The sequence below is a fragment of the Pleurodeles waltl genome, chromosome 4_1, assembly GCF_031143425.1.
Source record: "Pleurodeles waltl isolate 20211129_DDA chromosome 4_1, aPleWal1.hap1.20221129, whole genome shotgun sequence".
Lineage (NCBI taxonomy): Eukaryota > Metazoa > Chordata > Amphibia > Caudata > Salamandridae > Pleurodeles > Pleurodeles waltl.
The window spans coordinates 235,379,763-235,399,782 of record NC_090442.1 but is presented as its reverse complement, the minus strand read 5'-3'; the positions used below and the strand labels follow the sequence as shown (position 1 = coordinate 235,399,782).

The following is a 20,020-nucleotide window of genomic DNA, read 5'->3' as shown; positions in this document are numbered from 1 at the left end:
AGTCATGTCATACACCAGTGTGGTGGCTGTTCAGCATGGCTAAAGGTTAGTGGAATATAGTGCCATGGAGTGGAATAGAGTGCAGTACAGTGGAGAGGCATAGAGTAGTATGTAGTGGAGTGTTGTAGAGTGAAGTGGCTTCGAGTGGAGTGTCCTGGATTGGAGTGGCATAGTGTTTCAGAGTGGAGTGGCATTAAAGGAAGTAGAGTAGAGTGGAGTGCTATGAAGTGGCATAGAGTGGAGTGGCATTCTCTAGAGTGGCATAGATTGTCGTAGAGTGGACTAAAGTGGTATTAAATGGCCTAGAGTGGGGTGGCGTGGACGTGGCTAGAATGGAGTGGTGTACATTGGAGTGATTGATATAGGTTGGCTTAGATTGGTGTGAACTTGCGTAGAGAAATTGTATACAGTGGGAAAAAAAGCTTGTTATACTTCTGCATCGTGGACTATATGCCTATTCCTTCTGGAAATCTCTCCATCATTTCGCTGAGGACCTTCCCCAAGACAAATATTGTTGAGGCTTTGAATTGGAATAGCTTGGTTTGGACCTAATGAGGACCCCATCATCATTTTCCAAACAGGCAGCATACAGCTGGCCTGAAATCGGACATAGATCAAAGAATCTTAACCATGCTGTTTTTGGACAGTACTCAGTTTAAAGATTCACTGCATGAAATGAGAAGCTGACATCCTGAAGCCTGTGTGGTTAGAAGCAAATTAGTACAGGAAACACTGGTAAAAATTCCAGGAACAATTATATTATCTAAAATAGAGTTCATATCTGCCACTTGCTTCACCAACTGTTGCTATAACACAAGCAGTCTTATAAGCAAAAGTCTGGAAGACAAAGTGAAGACCATTTATATCCAGAGGAAAGCTATTGGTTGGAGTCAAGCACTGATTTAATCTACCTATCTGATAGAGAGTTCTAGCTGCAGATTCCTTACCTTTGAGTTATCTTCTAGCGTCAGACTCAATCCATAGTTTTTTTTTTTGGCAGTACCCTTGCACACAGGTAGGTGGTGTTCTTCGACTCTGTGTAGTGTCAGAAGTGATGTTCACAGTGCCTATATAGATGCCACCTAGGTGCACTGACGTCAATTGTTTTCTTTCTGCACCATTCAGAGCAGGTCTGTAGAAGAACTACCCCATTTTTTTTTAACAGCTCTTTTCTACTTTTTGTCAGTGTCTTTTTGAAGTTTTTCATCCTGGTGTGACAGGGATGTCACCTCAAAGGGCTGGCTTCAAGCCCTGCTGTGCCTGTCACTGCTCGATGTCAGTGACTGACCCCACACCTTGTATGCCTCTGGTGCTTCGAGCGTGACCATGACACAAAGGCGAGTGCCGATTGCCACGCCATGAACCTGAAGGCCTTGAGGGAATAATTGCTGAAGCTCCTGGGGGTTCGACGTGCAATGCTGCGACAATCCAGATCCCTGGTCAGGAGGAAGGTCACGGGAGCGGTCACAAAGCCCTAGATCTTCATCTCCATCAAGGTCGTCAGGTCACTCTTGTAAGTCCTACCACCTCATTCGTCTTCTGACAAGAGCGCGTCACTCATTGCGGATTGACTCTGTGGTAGTGCCATCACCTAGGGATCTTCTTGCCTTCCCGAGTGTCCTGGAGCCAGAGTGACCCAAGCCCAACTCAACGAGTTCTATAAGGCCATGACCCTCATATTTGGGTGGCTCATACTCTCCGGAATACCTTCGGGCCGAGGGTTTTGGATGGGGACTCTTCTGGCTCCGTGCCAATGGTTCCAGCCTCAGGGCCAGTCAGGTCCGAGGATCCATTCATGGATCTGGACCAACGCCGGTCATGTCATGTCAAACGTCTCTGCACTAGTCTCAAAGTCGACGCTTCTGGTGCCACCTCAATGCTCATCCCAGACACAGAGGCTGAAGAGCATTGAATAACACTGCCTATAGCGCCAACTGGAGCCACGTCTTTCAGGTCAGAGCCTGAGCCCTATTCTTATGGGCTAAGTTTCGTCAGGGGTTGAGAGTGGTCGCTGGACCCTGAAGAATACCAGCGTTATGAATCTAACATGGACTGGTGAGAGGATCTGGGTGAGGCCAGTGGACTGGACACCTGCATATACTGGCATGCTTTCCGCCCTTACTGAGGCTACTGTGAAGGGAGCATCTTTTGCGATTGTGGTGTGGAGAGTGGCTGATGTCCCTGAGCTTCAATTGCCCTGGGTGGTAGTCAAGATTAATGTCTTGACAGAGGTGCTAGAACCAAGAGTGTCTCCCTCAGAGCTGCTACTCCTGTTAAAAGAAGTCCTCACGGACATCCTTCTTGAACTTGGTCCAAGCCCAGCACATGAGCACCTGTGACTAGGACAATTGTCTGCCGCCATTACGCCTCTCCAGGGAACCCAAACTTCCTCACGCAACACCCTGCCTCAGAGAGCTTGGTAGTCCAAGTCTCTACATCCCACACAAATCCTGGCACATTTCTTACTGCACCCCTGGATAGGAAATACAAAAGGCTGGATGCCTTAGGGAAGAAGATGCTTTCTTCCACCATGCACTGCAGGCCATGAACACCATGTGCCTTCTGGGCCGACTATTCTCAAGATCGGTGGGATACAGTTGCGCAGGTGCTGTCAACGGTTCCAGAGGAGGCCCAGGCCAAGCTCTCCCAGGCTGTTGCAGACAGGAGGGTCACAGCTAACTTCACCATCAAATGTGGGCTGAATACCACCGACTCACTGGGTAGAGCAATTTCATTGACGGTGAACTCATGACACCACGCCTGGTTGAGGACGACTGGCTTTTATGGGGATGTCCAAACATCACTTATGGACATGCCCATTGATGGCTTCTGCCTCTTCGAAGACAAGGCGGATTAGTTGCTGAAGCGTTTTAAGGACATCAGGGTAGATTAGGTGCTGAAGCAATTTAAGGACATCGGCGCTGTAGCCAGATCCTTCCTACGGCTCTTTGTCACCCTTGTCTGCCTTTTGCTCTTTTCTTGGCCACAGAAGGGGCTTCCCCCTGAATCCTTACCCTCCCAGCAACTGTGCCACGCATGCTTCACAGCCATTATTTGGCTAAAGGTATGGTACTCACAGACCCTCTTATCATCTTGGACACTCGGCGTCAGGATTCGCCATCACTTGCCCCACTGGAGGTCCATAACAGGCGAAAGAAGTGTTTTGCAAATCATCCAAAGCATCTACTCGTCCCTTTCCTAACCCACCCTTTCCCACGCCACCAACTTATGACAGGCTGACAGAGGATCACTTATCCCTTCTCTGGTAGGATGTTGCTGCTCTCATGGCTAAGGAAGCCATAGAGAAGGTGCCAATGCCAGAAGTGGGCTGTGGTTGCTATTCCTGCTACTTTCTGGTGCCGAAAACGGACGAAGGCCTTTATCCTATCCTAGACCTACACCCTCTCAATTTCTTCCTCAAGAAGGAGAAGTTCAAAAGGCTCACACTAGCTCAGGTCCCACCTGCCCTGGACCCAGTAGACTGGTTGGTAACGTTGGACTCGCAGGACACATACTTTCATTTTCCTGGCCTGCTTGGCCACGGGCATTACCTGCGTCTCAGTAGGCCACAAGCACCTTAAGTTAACTGTGCTTCTTTTTGGCCTTACCAGTTCCCCTTGGGTGCTCTCCAAAGTGATGACGGTGGTTGCAGCTCATCTGCGAAGATCAGGAGAGCCAGTCTTTCCCTATCTTGACAACTGGAAGTTGAAGGCGGACTTGCCCTAGGCTGTTGTTTCCCACCTCAAGAATACGGCGGACCTCTTGCACTCACTGGGGTTCACTATCAAAGTACCGAAGTCACACCTTACTCCCTCTCAGTCGCTCCCTTTCATCAGAGCTGTCCTGGACACAGTGGAATTGCAGGCCTATCCTCCCGAACAATAAGTGTAGGATATTCAGGCTTTGATACCGATGTTTCATCCTCTATCCTGGATTTTGGTGAAATTGGCTCTGAGGCTACTGGGACTCATGGCCTCCTGCATCTTGCTGTTGAAGCATGTCCGTTGGCATAGCGGGATCTGCAATGGGACCTGAAGTTCCAGTGGGTGCAGCATCAGGGGAAACTCTCCGATATAGGCCAGATCTCGGAGGGAACTGTGAATGACCAGCGAAGAGCGATTGAGTCAGCAGCAGACCCCTCCCCTCTCCAGATTTCACGGTGGTGAAAGGTGTGTCACTTCTGTGATGGGGCGGCCATCTGGGAGAGGTGGAGATCAGAAGGACTCTGGCGGAATTTGGACTCCACATCAACCTGTTGGAGCTTTGTGCGATCCGATTGGCATTGAAAGCCTTTCTACTCTCCATCAACGGAAGGCTAGTTCAGGTGTACACGGACAACACCACTGTTATGTGGTACTACAACAAACAGGGCGAACTGGGGGTCATGGGCCCTTTGTCAAGAGTCCTTGCATCTGTAAACTTGACTGGAATGGCAGGGCACTTCCCTGGTGGTTCAGCACCTGTCGGGCTCGCTGAATGCCAGATCGGACAAACTCAGCTGAGTATGCCTAGTGAACCACAAACAGGGTTCCCACCCAGAGGTGGCAAACTGTCTGTTTCAAGAGTGGGGAGAGACTTGGTTAGAACTATTCACCACAGAGAACGTGCACTGTCAGCACTTTTCCACACTTGAGTTTCCATGCTTGGAGATGCTTTTCTTCTCGAGTGGAGCTCAGGCCTTCTGCATGCCTTTCCACCCATACCACTCCTGCCCAGAGTTCTCTAGAAGATCAGTAACACCTGGGCCCAAGTTATCTTTGTGGCTCTGGACTGAGCGCAGAGAGTTTGATATACCGAGCTGTTGAACATGGCCACTGATCCTCCAATCAGGCTTCTCCTTTTGGAGGATCTTTCTGTCGCAGCAGTAGGAGAGGGTCCTCCAACTTTTCACCTTCTTGCGTGGAGTTTGAGAGGCATGGTGTTGAGAAAAGCAAATTAATCCCCTTTCTGCCTTCTTTTTACAACTTCTTCTTTTTATTTGTTCTGTAGTTCAGTGCTCTAAAAGACTCCACCAGCTACATACCACCCCCTCACTACTTATACTGAATGGATGGGGCTAATTTGCAACACTGGGCACTGTGAGCTATCTCTCTACTATTTCTGCTTTTCTGCGGATGCATGATCAGCCATCCCGCTTCAAATCCCCTCTGGTAAATAGGTGCTTGAAAGGTCTTCAACATATGTTCCTTCCTTCACCCTTTATAATTTATCATGTCTCAGTGGCATCTGAATCTTGTCTTAACATTTCTAATGGGTGTCCCTATGAGCTGCTTCATAATTGTCCTCTCTAGCTACTTATCATCAAGGCCGCCTTCCCCGTGGCGATAGCATCTGCCCGGACGGTAAGCAAACTTCAGGCTTTATCATCCAAGCCTTCTTACCTCACTAACTCTTCGCACGAGAGCCTGTTTTCTCCTGAAAGTGGTCACTCCCATTTCACATATGCCAATCCCTCAATCTGCCTACTTTTTACACCCCACCATATCTCTCCAAGGAAGAGCAGCAACTCCACCGTCCGGACCCAAAGAGATTCTGTACCAACCCAACCAACCATCCTTCCAACTCTGCGAAAGGATTTATAGGGACATGGCTATATCCCTTTCAGCAGGGCTATAGATTTCCACACTAGTGTTCAATGTTCTTTGTGGCTCCACTCTGCTGGCATGGAAAGTCGTGAAAATAAAGTGACCTTAGCGCACCTTGGTGGCCTATATAGGGACCTCAAGCTTCTCTTCCAGCGTGGACATAGCTGTTGCCTCCTACTAACACGAAGGGGTACTGCCGACAAGAAAACTTCTGGATCCAATTTGATACCTGGGGATAATTAGGAGTCTGCAGTTAGATAGTCTCTACCAGATAAGTTGTTACCGAAGGTAAGTAACTTGTTCTTTACATTGACAGAGATTGTCTCAGTACTTGTCCATCCTATTTTCCTATAATTGAGACAAGACAGCATGCAAGAAGGCTTTCTTCAGTGAAGATTACCTGTCCATCTGAGATTCTGCACTCTTACAAAGAATTCACGCTCAACAGCTCAGAAAATCACTTTACTCCTAGGCTGTATCGCATCTTGCATTTTTGTACTACTGAATGCCCGCCTTAGTCATGTCCCTTTACAAGCCCTGAGTGGGTCTGTGGGACAGGTTGTTAGGGTAGCTGCGTGGACAAGCTGACCCAAGCACTCACAGCTCTTTATAATCATTGCCTTTGTGCTGTCATCCAAAGAACCTCCTGAAAAGAGTTCCCTTTCATCACCCCAGTTCAGGTGTTTGTCACGTACGCCCTTCGTAAAGGTTGTCGAATTTACATGGGTCAATACGGAACTCGGAGTTGCCAAGTGTTGGAACAGAAGGTTGATTGAGGATGGTGAAGGTGTGAGTTAAGGTCTTACCACAACCATTATTTGAGGTAGGTGGAAAACATTTGTGAATAGGAAACTGATATGTATGTGCCACCACACAGATGTCTGATTTCAGTGAAGATTCCCATGAAGAACAACTAGGATTACAAGTACATAATTTATCCTCCCTGAACTTTTATGTGTTGCAAGCTTTGTGTGCTCTGTGGTAAACCAAAAATATAAATATATAAAACTGCTCGGTTCTCGAGAGTACTTGCCTCTTTACAGAGTATAATGCTGTTGTGGTTGGATGAGAAATGGTTTGAAGCAGTGGAATTCTATGTTCTATGTAGGTGCTACACCCAGATGTGGAAAAGTTGGATCTCCGTGACTGTGATGTTTCAGATAGTGCTCTGCAACAGCTAGGATGCTGCAAACAGTTAAAGAAGCTCAACTTAAATTCATGGAAAGGGGACCGAATAACTATCACTTCAGAAGGTAACTTATTATGTATGTGTTAATTAAATTTGGGAATGTAATTTATCACAGTCCTTTTATAATAACAGGTATGCTAGAAATAGTAGCATTACATCGCTTGTTCCACCATGATAGTGCATGTGTATAGTATTTCCAAGACCCAAATAACATTATTTTTGGGAAAGAAGAATGTCGCCTGTTTAATACCAAACACAGATTTCTCCTCAACAGCTGTAAAGCGTTTTTTGTACTTTATTCATATTTATTTATATATTTGTATATAGTGGATTTTCAGATTGTATTATGCATTTATTATCTATGTTGTGTGCAGGGGCAAAGCAAATCCTCAAGTGGGCCATGCTGCTCCTTCCTCTAGTAGTAATAAATACCATATGATGCTCTGCCGACCTGCTTGAATGGTTTATGTCACACAGATTCTTCATGCAGTTTTGGCATGTGCAGACATTATGCATGCCATAATCTATTTTGTCCACTATGCACAAAACACCACTTTACAAATAAAACTGAAGCAAGATAATCTTGCAATAGTTAAATGTAGCGTGCAGTTAAGCAACTTCAGTTATGGTGTGTGTTGTGAGCTTTGCATACAATATAGTGATGTTTTAGGTGTTTTGAGTGTTTGAAGCAGAACCATAACTCGATTTTTAATCTGTTTTTTTCATTTAGCAATATGTAAAAACACTGTAATTCACTAGCTATTGTCTGCAACACACGCCATAACTCAAGCATCCTCCACGTTCAACTCTAGCATGATTACTGTTTTCCAGTGCTGTTTGCAAATTATCTTCTGTGAATGGCAGACAACTTGAGTTACGGTGGGCATTGTTTTCTACATGTTTTCCTGATCTGTTATTCGACTTTTCTATGTCTCTGGGTTCCCATACTTGTGCCCTTCAACCGGACACTTTTTTTTTTTAGTCCCTTCCCTACACACTCTTTTCCCTACAGCGCAACATTCATAATTCGAAATTGTCAAAATGAAATTTTGTCTGGAAGACAAATAAGTCAATAGACAGTCATGGTATGAAAATCATAGCAATGTTTATTTGCTAGCCCCTATAGGCTGAAGACTCTGCTCACAGTAACACACTGGAGCTCTTCAAAAACATCAAGTCATCAGAGGCTTTTTATAAGGTTCAATGCTCATTAGTTTACATTGTAAGCACTATTTCACAAGCTATGAAAAGCTGCAAAAACATACAATTGACAGCAAAAGTAATTATTCTTTAAGGGAAAACAAGCTTATGGTAAAGTAATTTAGGATATGGCGCCTCCAAGGGGGACTCCTTGTCTCAATTTCAAAGTCCCTGTCTAGGGCACATTGTATTTCATGTGTAGCATTCTAGCCCCACTAAAAGTCACACTCCAGCTTCAAAGTGTAAAAAGCTATAATTCTGTAACACGTGTCACTTTTATATTCTCAAACATCCTAAAGACGTTTCATTCACTAAATAACCAATTATTTCTGTAAGCTTCAAAGGTTTAGTGATTTGCGACTGCACAAAGTTGAGATAACCCTGTCCCTGCACCATGTCTGCATTTATAATTAGAAAACAAAAGAGGAGACAACCTCACATTTTAGCTCAAGTGGTCATACATAGGAATTGTATGCATGTTTATAGAAAGCAACCTTTTAAAGAGTATCCTAAATGCAATTGCTGAATGCTTGGACAATTGTTCAAGTTCTTGTGTTATTATATTTTGCTTTCACAAAATCGATCCACGATTTTCAAGGTAACAAAAAAAAAAAAAAAAAAAAAGATCTTCACAAGCTAATCACATTTAGCTAAAAATTAAAATGTGATTGAGAGGAGTCACAGATCACGGAATCTCAACTTTAAACCCTTTAAAAACCTTCTTGGTACCTCTTTCAGACACTTATTTCTCCAAAAACTACTGAACATAGTTTTACCAAACCAACAAAATAATGGTTCCTAAGTAAAGTTCTACTTTGATGCCAGAGTTGAACAGGTTTTGCTGTTAGTGTGAGTAAAACTCCATATGGCATCCCTATCACCATTAACCTTTTTTGTCCTGCTCTGAAGTGTACAAAATTCACTCTTTGATTTTGTGTAGATCCTGACCTGGAAACTAAACCCTATTGGGAAATAAAAAATGCCTCGTCAATGGAAATTGAGTGTGAACCATTAGTACACAGTGGTTACTGCAACCGAATAAAAATATATATAAATATCCCTTGCTTTGTGATTTTCAGTGGAATACTGATGAGGAAGTCAGCCGCATCATTGTTTTAGATGAAGTTGCAACAGCTGTTTAAAGGAGGGGTGGGACTTGTGTTCTTCAGGGTAACATTTTGATTTTAGTGGCATGGAACTGCCTTCGGGGACACAGTGGGAGGCTAAGGAGAGTTCTGGAGAATGTAAAGTTGAAGGGGCAGGTGACTCTTAAGTATGTTCACTCTTTTATATTTGTTTTGGTGTTGATGCCTATGATTTGTGTTTTACATCCCTCCTTGTGTTCCAATTTTTAATATCTCCCTTCTCACCTCAGTTCATGATATGCTTATTTAGTGATGTTTTCGAAGATACCCATATACTTTGCTCCCAGCAACTTTGTCAGCCCTTGCCTGCTTTGTTACTGCATTGACCTATCCCTTGCCCAGTCCTTAAACTTATGCTGTTAATCTTCTACTTATACTTTAATTATGGGTGCTTCTGCATTTCGTTTTACATTTTCTGGCTGGTTTGGGTTCATTCTGCACTGATACTGTCCTACAGTTTTTTGTGATTTTGATGTATAACTGTTGTTTTTCCGTTTGCCTGCTTGACTGAGATATATTCACTTCTTTCACCTTCTGCCTCATGAATATTCAATATGACTACCCACAGGAAAAGGAATGACCATCAAATTGGATAAATACACATTAATTAGGTAGTATGAATTATCAGTTCTCTTCGAGGGGATCCTCATCAATAGTCCTAAGCACTGAATATTCCTGCCTATGTGCGGGACCCCGGAGCACACTTAAAAAAAAACAATATATATATATAAATATATATATTTAAAAAAAAAATATATATATATATATATATATATATATATATATATATATATATATATATATATATATATATATATTAGCCTATCTCCCCATAAATGTACATAGTATATTTTATATACACTCGCTTAAAAAAACAAAAGTTATAGGGACGTTATTGTTAGGTTCTGAATTTACTCACACAACACCATAGAAATTCAGCAGTTAGAGTTAGCTATTTGAAGTAAGTATAACTCGCAACCATTAATTTACGTTAACATTTCTCCAGTGCAGAAAAACGAGAGAGAGAAAAGTGGAATTACAGTTTTATTTAACCAGAAAATTGCAATGGAATGAAAGGCATTGGTAGCCAATAGGCTGCAGTTAAAAGCATAACAGAGAAAACTTGCACATGGCCTTTAAAGCTTCAGAGGACCCTCAGTATCCCATCATGTACCATATGTAACAGTTAGGTCAGTTTCTTTCCGGCTCCTAGTGTTAGGATCCTGGAGCACTCAGCTCTTCTACTTTTTTGGCTTTTTGTCAATAATGATCTTCAAAAACTCCTATGTTTTACTTCTGTCAGTAGTTTTCAGTGCATACTGTACAGAAATGTACTTTTTTGACAGAAAAACTTAACTTTTTGTGTGACACCATGCCTTCACTTTTTGTGAAGTGCCCTTCTTGTGGCAAACAAAGGCACAGGCAGATCCTCACTGTATCGTTTGTCTTCCTGAGACTCATCTGCCTGAAAAATGTCACCATTGCCAGAAGATGTTCAGGTGAACTTTAAAGGATGGAGAACAAATTTGTCTCATTGGGCCGCAGGAGAGAGGAAGAACAGCTTCACGTGGCCTTGGAGGACCCCCACCTACCTCCAAGAAGCCCTACTCTCACCCCAAGAAGGCGTCCCAGAGGAAGATCTGCAGAAAGACATGAAAAAAAATGTTCCTGGTTGGCTTGGAGAGGTATGATGTCGAGGTTGGGGCAGATTCTAGTTTGTTCGCCGTCCGCATCGAAGTCGAGAGTTCATTCTCACTGACACCTCTCAACTTCGAGGCAATCCTCGGCGGTAAGACCTCCATCCATGTCAAACCAAAAACGTCACCTGATGTCAAAGCACATATAGCCATCAAGGCCTCCGTCACCACCCCTTTCTCCTCTAGTTTCCACTTCACCTCAAGAGAGGAATGCTCCTGCACCTAGATCACCAAGAAGTTCCAGAACACCTCTAAGGCATAGGTCGATGTCCAGAACAACAAGGATCAGATCCACGTCTAGGTCCTGGGGATCTCACCGATCCAGGTCACAACATTGACATAGGTCTTCCACCTGGTCTACATTCTCTAAGTCTTCAGTGAGAGTCTATTCAACCACACTGACAGATACTCCACTGGCAAGAGTATATCCAATAGATGACCTATCAACATTCAATGATGTTTTGATTCAAGGTGCATCCAAGTTAAACATAGACATTTCTGCCCCCCTCCCACTTCATTGTCTGTCATCTTTGAGACCTTACATCATCAATGAGCATCGAGACCACTTCTTCCTCTGATTCCAGGCCTTCTCCAACTGGCTATGGGCCTCTTTCTAACCCAGGCATCTCTGCGAGCAGCTCCATCACGGATCCTTAAGAAGTACAAATCGTCTGATCTTGATCCATTATTTTTAAGGTCTGATCCACCACCAGACTCCGTGATTATAGCTGCATTGAAGAAGACACATGCTGTGTCTGCTTCATCTTCTGTGCCTCCAGATAAAGACAGCAAGCACATGGGTGCCTTTGGAAAGAAAATGTGTGGTACCTCCGCTTCCTTCATGAAGGTAACTAGTGCTTCTGCCTTGTTGGAGAGATATGATGGATCTCTCTTGGACTCCATTTCTTGCTGCACAGAGCGACTACCAAAGTAACACAGGCAAGTCTTCTAAGAGATACTACAGGCAGGGGGCCTGGTATCCAACCTGATTATCAGCGCGGCGGCAGATGCCTCTGATCTGGCTGCGCACAGTTACTCACATGGAATCTGCGGCAGAAGGTCCTTCTGGCTTTGCCATACAGGCCTCAAACCAGAGGCGCAACAACACATTTTAAACCTGTCATTCATAGGAAACTCACTCTTAGGATCGCGCGCCAATGACAAAATGGCCAAAATGAAAGCAGAACTTGATACATTGAAAGCAGTAGTTCTAGCAAAGTGAAAAGATTTACGTTAAAGATACAGGCCAGGCGATCAACCTTTTAAACAGAAGGTTCAAACCTCTCATTGGCTTTCACAACACCACCAACGATCCTGGTCTCATTTTCACCCTCACAGACCAGCTAAAGGAAGAGGAGTTAACCATCAGCCACCAACTTTCTCCAAGACTCCAGCCATGCAGTCCTCGCTTCCCACTTCTCAGTTATCCACTACAGTGGGAGAAGGGGGTACTGTTGGGGGGTGGAGTATCAGCAAACACCTGGACAAGTGGCGCTTCATCACAAACAACAACTGGGTCTTGAACATTGTACAAAACGCTACTCTCTATGGTCCCAGAGGGGGCTTGGAGTATACTCCCGCTATTTCCTAGCAAGCAAAAAAGGCCCAAACAATTCAGACCCATTCTGGACTTGAGATTACTAAACAAGTTCATACTCAAAGAAAAATTCAGAATGCTGACCCTTCACAAGATATACCCTCAATTCCATCACGGAGACTGTTTGTGTTCCATCGTCCTCTTGGAGGCGTAGTTCCACATTCCGATCGCACCAAACCATTGAAAGTTTCTGCACTTCACAGTGCCATCCAAGCATTACCAGTACGAAGTGCGAGGTGCTGATTTGTGTTCGGAGAACCCACCCGCATAACTTACCCACCCCCAGGTTATGACATGGCCACTTATGGTGAGGTCATGGAAAATTGCTGCAGTTGGTGCAGAATTGAAGGATAGTGAATAGCAATCTGTTATTGCTTTTATACAGCTATGCCTTTTACAAGAAATGTGGGCTAAGACTCTCTTTACCAATTGTCTGGATAGGACTGGTGTTGGTAGACAAAATGAAGAGAATATTGGTGACAGAGCTGCAAAATATGGCGCAGAGAGGCAGGAGACAAGTGAGGGAGACAGAGGAGAAAGCTCTGCACAAGATAGCAAAGACAGTCAAAGCTCAGAAACAACAGGTACCCAAGAGACATACAGTGAAAAACATCAATAGTAAGGATTTGGAATAAAGCGCTTGGGAGCTCCGCACATTAAGACTGAAGCACATTGTTATGTAATTGGTGTTTTCATTGCCCCTGATCACCAATGAGGGTAGCCAGGCACTTTGTAGGTGATGTGTGAGGCCGGCCCTGGAGCTTACTCAAAAAGAACAAGGTCTTCAGCTTCTTGTGAAAGTCAAGACAAGAGGAGGAGGCTCTGATATGTTGCATGAGGTTGTTCCAGACTTTAGGAGCGAGGTATCAGAAGGCAGGGCCTTCTGCTCTACTTTTGTGTATGCGTGATTTGTGTGCTAGAGAGAGACTGGAGGTGCCTGGAATATTGGTGAAAATTAATGCTGCTATTACAGTAGGCAGGGCTTGTGTTGTGGAGGGTTTAGTTGGTGTGGGTGAGGATTTGAAATGTTTGTGTATCAGGAGCCATTGGCGTTTTCTAACGTGTGGTGTGATTGGGCCTCAGTGGTGGAGGTTGAGGACGAGTTTGGCTGCTGTGTTTTGGACAGTCTGTAGTCTTCTTGATAGCTGGTTGGTTATCCCTGTGCCCAGGGTGTTCCCACAGTCTAGTCTGCTGGTGCTGAGGACTTGGATAATCGCTTTCCTGGTGTTATCTTGAAGCCACCTGAAGATTTTCTTCAGCATTCTTAGGGTGTTTAAGCAGGACGAGGCCACTGTTTTGATTTGGGCGGCCATGTCCAGTTTGTTGTCTATGATGAATTTGAGGTTTCTTGCTTCTGAGAAAAGTATGGATGTGGGTACAGGGTTTGTGGTCCATCGGGTAGAATCCCGCAGCAAGGTGTCTTTCCCAAAGACCACCACTTCAGTCTAGTCCGAGCTCAGTTTGAGTCATTTGGCAGAGGGACACTATCAATTGCATTTGGTTGGTGTCTGTAAAAATGCATATGTTCTGAGTCTGTATGACGTCAGCCACTGGAGTCATATAGCTGTTGAAGAGCGCTTGCTGAGTGAGGAGCCCGGCCCGGACTCCGCACATTAGTTCTTGTGCTTCAGAGTAGTAGGGTTCATGTGACTAGTTTGGGTTCCTCCAGTAAGAAGATTGATTTTCAGGAGCGTCCCTGGAGGCCTACTTCGTGAAGTCTTCAGATGAGAATGTGATGGGAGATGGTGCCGAAGGCTGCTGATAGGTCTAGGAGAGTGAGGTTTGTTGTTCCCCTCTGTTGAGGATCATACGAATGTCATCCATTGCTGCTAAGAGGGACATGAATGTTATTTAGGGGTTGCCAGGTGTCGCAAGTGCAACCCCTGGTTTGCCACTTGCGACCACTAGCACTGCCTTTGCAACCCCTGGCCTCAGAAGTGACCGAATCAGTGCCAGGAACACAGGAGCTGCTCAGCTTTCCTTATTTTTAACCCATTTGTCTTTATACTAATATCCTATTATTTTCAATTAGTGTAATAAAAAATAGAGCACCCTTTGCTGGAATGGGACCTTTGGTGGCATCTGTGTTAAGTGAGAATGTTTTAAATGTATTTTGTGTGCATACATGGATGTGAGAGTGTGTTAATGAAAGAGAGCATGTGTATGTGTGGGCATGTGTCTGTATGTGTAAACATGTAAATGTGAGTGAAAGGGAGTGGGTGACAGTGAGTGAGGCCATGTGAGATTGAGGCTCAGAGTTAATATTCTTTGATGCAAGGCAGTTATGCATCAAAGATTCTGTGCTGCCTTACGCCAAAGTGAGAGAGAAAAGATAAGCTGTATTGTTTCTCTCTCTCTGCGCCAACACACACACCCTCCTTGAGCCATAGTGAAACGGTGTGCAATTTTTGGAGCATAGGTTTTGTACTGGAAGGGGGTCCCTTCCTGTATAAAAACTATGCTTTAAAGCTTTTCCCACTTTGTATGTGCGCTTTATATTGCAGCACACATGAAAAGTTAGAAAAACAAGGAGAAATGAAAACATTCCTCCTTTTTATGCCTGCCTTGGGGAGTCATTCGATTTTGGTGCAGATTCCTCTCTACCATTGTTTGTAGATAGGGATTTACCTCAAAACCCATGGGTGGCTACATGGGAATGCCCTTGCACTGCCCATAAAACACTCACTTGCTGCAAACTAACGCAAAGCAGTGCATAGCACAATTTTGCATTACTTTGGGATACTATGTAATGTAAATCAGAATTTGCGTACAATAGTAAACCCACTCTAACACTTGGCTTCTGGTGTCACAAAAGTGACACAGACGACACACAAGTTGCTAGTAAACCTGGGCCTTAGTGCCAGTAAGTATGAGTGAGTGAGTGAGATTAAGAGTGAATGCATGCATTTGAGTGGGTGAGAATGAATAAGTATGAGAGTAAGAGGGTGTAAGAGTGAGAGTGTGATGTTACGATCATGTGACATACCTGCCCGCAAATAAAAACTCAGGGTCAAGGTTCATATGATGTCACTTACTGTGATGTTATTAAGGTCAAAGGGTATGTGATGTCACTTCTGCTACCCCTGGCATTTTTGTGACTTGACACCTATGATGAGGGCGGTTTCCATGCAGTGGTTGGGTCTATATCCTGATTGTGTAGCTTCTAGAAGCTGGTGATTGGTGAGCTGATTGAAGAAGCGCATGCTGACAACTTTTCAAGACCATAGCTGTGTAGGGAAGGAGGGTATCAGTTGGTAGATGGCGAGTTCTGTTGGGTTGGCTGTACTGATTTAGGTATTGATGATGGGGGTGAGGGCCTCGCTGATAGAAATTGTTGCTTTGTCAAAGGTGTGATGGGGGCAGGGCTCTGTGGGGGCTTCCTCGAGTGTATGTTCTTCATGATTGCTGTGGTTTCCTCTGTGCTGATGTTGTCTCATATAGAGATTGCGTTGTCTTCATTTATCACTGGAAGGCTTCTGGAGAGAGTCAGGCATCTGGTTGTGGGGTGACGTTGCTGTATATGGTTGTGATCTAGCTGTAAAAAGAAGTTTGAGAGGTCAATATACAGATCCTGTGATGGACTGATGTTGCCATTGGCAGCTATGGGTGTGCTGAGATCCTTGATGATTATACACCGTCACCCACACTTGGCTGATACAGATACTGACTGCAAATATCCACATAGATGATAGATATGGAAAGTCAGGGTCTGTGGGGCTGCTAACATGGTTGATGTCATGCAAGGTAAAATAAGGCAATGCAGTGATCAAGAAACACCCCCAGGTTGTTAGCTGTGCTCACAAATTCTGTCAAGCACATGCCAGAATGCAAAACGGTAACAGCAACAGTTGAGAAAGTAATAAAAGGAGCTGGAGAGTAATAGTGATTATAAGTAAAGAAGGAAATCATAGATAATACTTATCAGAAAGTGATATAACACGAGTAAATGGGGAATTATCAGCACCCATCAAACCGGTCAGTCATAGAGTCTTTCAGACAGCTGGACATCGCATGGGCTTTTGTGACAAGGTGCTAAGATGGCTCAAATCCTTCAGATATCACCATATTAAGGTGCAGCTTTGCCAAATTAAAACACTGATGCGAGATAAATTCCTTCTTTTAAATCTCTGAAAAACAGAATTCCTCCTTCTCTCAGCGTCACCCCTAACATCCACTGCCACTGTCAAAGCTGTTCTAAAATAGGATACTTAACTGGTTCACTCAGCAGTCATATACAAGCACATGCCACAACCTACACTGGCTACCCATCGCAGACAGAATTGCTGCTTTTTACACTGAGCCACACATAAAATTATCCCTTCTTACCTAGCAGCCCTACTCATTGTTTCTGGTACTTCAAGGGATCTCCGATGCCACAATCCTGCTCCTTACACCTTCCAAATTCAGAACATCTACAGCACAGAAGCCGCAGGACTCTTGCCCCCACTCTGTGTCTTCCGAAAGCAGTTCTAAACACACCTATTCATCAATTGCTAGGCTAAGCTGTCTATTTTCCACGCAGCCAGGGTGACCCATTGCTCCAAGTAACCATGCTTCCTTTTCCTGGTTATTTTAGGAATATAAGGGGAGCAGGTCAGGAGGAAGTTGCTTTGCAATGCTTCCATACGTGCTACTTTGAGACACCTTTGTTTTTGTTTTTTGTTTCTCGGGTCCCTGGAATTCCCATTCTGATTGGATTCGTTTCCCTTCCTATTAGAGGGCTAATTTCGAACTAAGCTCCAGTGTATTGGTCCTCATAAGGATACCAGATTCTGGCTATATATCTGAAGGTTTTTTTGCCACAGTTTTTTCCTCTTTCCTCTGCCAGAAGTAATTTCTATTTTGGGACACTTACCAACAGCAGGATGCAAAAAGGCTCAACATTTGTAGATAAGCCAGAGCTTTTTCCTGACACTTAGACACCAGACCACATCTTGGTCTGTTTATCACTGTGAACATTTTCTTTGTTCCGTCTTTCCTGACTAATTGAGCAGTACTTTTTGCTGGACCATTTTCAGTGCTGGTTAGTAATTAAATTAGGGCTTAATATCCGCTGTGAAATATATTTTGAATTTATTTGCATTTTGAGCATTTTGAAATGAATGACAGTGTTACCAAAAAAAAAAAATTTTTCAAACCCATCTACGAATAATGCTTAGGCTTATCACAGGTAGAACAGCACATCCAGGCAGCAAAATTGAGACTCCCAATACACCAAAATAATACACGAAGCACACAATTATGTGTCCAAGTGGAACAAGACTAAACTAAAGCGATTTACAGGTTGTCATGGTTACCACTACAAACAGAACAGGAAAATCCCATGCTGTATACCCCTCCCTCCACTGGAACATAATGGTTAGACATAGAGGGGTTACTGCGTTTTCATACCCAACAAACCCAGATTCGCAACACCCTAGACTTCTCACCAGGCTGAACAGAGATTGGTTGAACCACCCAGCGGCCTCGCTGAATAAGCTCTTTGTCAAGGGACCATCCAAATAAATCTAAACACAACAGCAACAGTGGCAGCCCCTAAGAAACGATTCATACAGATATGTCCCATATGGTGCACTGACCGACAGAGAGAGAGAAAAGCAAAAAACCCATTAGAGAGCTTAAAGCTAGTGAATCCTTTCAAGAGGGGGGTATCTCATCCTATATCGTCTAATAGGCATTCTACAATAAACCGATAAGCCTGCATAAATTACTGCATGGAAAACAATTGGGGACACAGATTAGACAATCATTTATGAAGATATGGCCTAGAACTGCAAAAGCATCAATCAGTATGCAGCCAACATAAAGAAACCCGCTGTAAAGTCTTGCTGCAATGATCTCTCACCCCTGGTCACCTAAGTGAAATGTTTGGATCAGTTGGCCTTTGGTTGGAGGAGATGTGGGGAAAGAGGCACGATGAGACGTGGTGGTCCTGCAACAACATACCAGAGTTTTGAAAAAGCATATTAGAGCAAATCAGAAATATAACTTCTTGCAAAATAGATTCCACCCATTCAGTAAACCCACAGTTCTTGCTTTTTGGATCACCCGGTTTTGGACTTTTTACTGTTAGTGAGTCTCACTATATGTCTCACCCACGGTAATCATATGACAATTGGAATGTGCATGTGTATCAACAGTGTCTGCCTTTTAAGATAAGGCTGCTGTGACGCAGCTAGAGTAAGGGTCACATTGCTGGTTTCATGTTAACACATGTTAACATGTGTGCGTGCTGCACGTGTGAGACTGCCATCATGCACAGTCTGGTAACTGCATGCAGGTAGCCTGGTGCAGAGAAGATTCTGCAGGATTAGATACTGACCTATATAATATTAGTGGGCACTTTTAGGTAAAGTTAGTGTGATTTACTGTTTTGTCTGCAGTGACACTTTATTATATACATTGGGGAAATCTGCCTTAGAGTGCAGTTTCGCTTCCCTTAGGCCTACAAATTTCCATGATGTATGAAACCTGGGTGAAAAACGTGTGCCCAGTTCATATTCACAGATCCCAAGACCAAATATATTTATCTTACTGGTCATCCGGAACTTTCATATTTCTCTGGCTGAGCTTAGGATGAGAGCCCATACCTTTGTTTTGCCATCCTGCTGGGCCAAGTTAATAACATCTTTCCCCAGCTGAGGGAACAAAGGCCACCCACACATAGGAAGTAATTACCATTGCTTGCATCAGCTCCGTAGAAGGAAGGGATGAAAATCGGCATGGTTAATTATCTAGTATTGGATCTTTCATAAATTCACATGCTTGAATCATTCCCCGTTGTCGAAGTGTGAGTCCCAATGTACTGTAATAAAGCAGTATGCAAGAATTATAATAGACTATAAGCCATCAGTTTATTAGCCTATCTTTGTCCTTTTTAAAAAAGGACCGAACTTGAACTATGACCAATCAGGTAGCACCCTCTAGAATGCTACCAGAGAAGCTGATTACCCCAGATTTTCTACTGCATGTCTTGCGAAGTTTTTTTCCTGTGAATTCCAGTTTTCGTCAGTCTACAATGTCTGAGTCTTCAAAGAAAGGTCCTTTTCGTTCCTGCAAGTCCTGTGGGAAGAAGAGGCTGCATGTGGATGAGACTGTCTCTACTGCCTTTACCCACAGCATCTGGTAAAGGAGTGTAAAATTTGCCGTACCTTCTCTTCAAAAACTCTGAGAGACAGAGAGGGAAGATTACTTCTGTGGCTGCAGAAATCCAGATCCCAAAGATCCAGCTCTTCAGATGAGAGCAGTGATTCAAATGTAAGGCCCCATACAAGGACAAGATCCTCTGACCAAAGGGTTTCTAAGGAGAGAAGAAAGGCCTTGAAGACTCACCTCAAAAACCCTCACAAAAAGGAAACAATTCCTCTTATCTCCGTAGGGTCAGCCTCCTCCCAAGCATCCTCTCGATCTCTAAAGAAAAAAGAGCATCTCTGCTCTCCCTCATCTGAACAGTCAGTGTTGAGACATAAAATCGCTCTCACAACCCCATCGATGACAACACCACCGTCAACATTAGTGTTGCCGATGACGACCACAGCTACCATCTCTACAGTCTCGTTGACTAGGGCATCGTCGTCGAGAACATCGACAACAGCTGTTACTGCTCC

General features: G+C 44.0%; 1 protein-coding gene across 8 annotated transcripts in view; it reads left to right on the top strand.

Moving 5' to 3' along the window:
* AMN1 (antagonist of mitotic exit network 1 homolog) overlaps positions 1-20,020 on the top strand; it is a 458,308-nt gene that overhangs the window by 155,266 nt on the left and 283,022 nt on the right. For all 8 annotated transcript variants that reach the window (XR_011202246.1, XR_011202247.1, XM_069228202.1 and 5 more), the window contains one exon: positions 6,694-6,838. Coding sequence is in view for 6 of the 8 variants with exons in the window: in XM_069228202.1 (XP_069084303.1) it covers positions 6,694-6,838 (145 nt within the window). In the remaining 2 variants the exon portion in view is untranslated. The remainder of the gene's footprint in view (positions 1-6,693; positions 6,839-20,020) is intronic.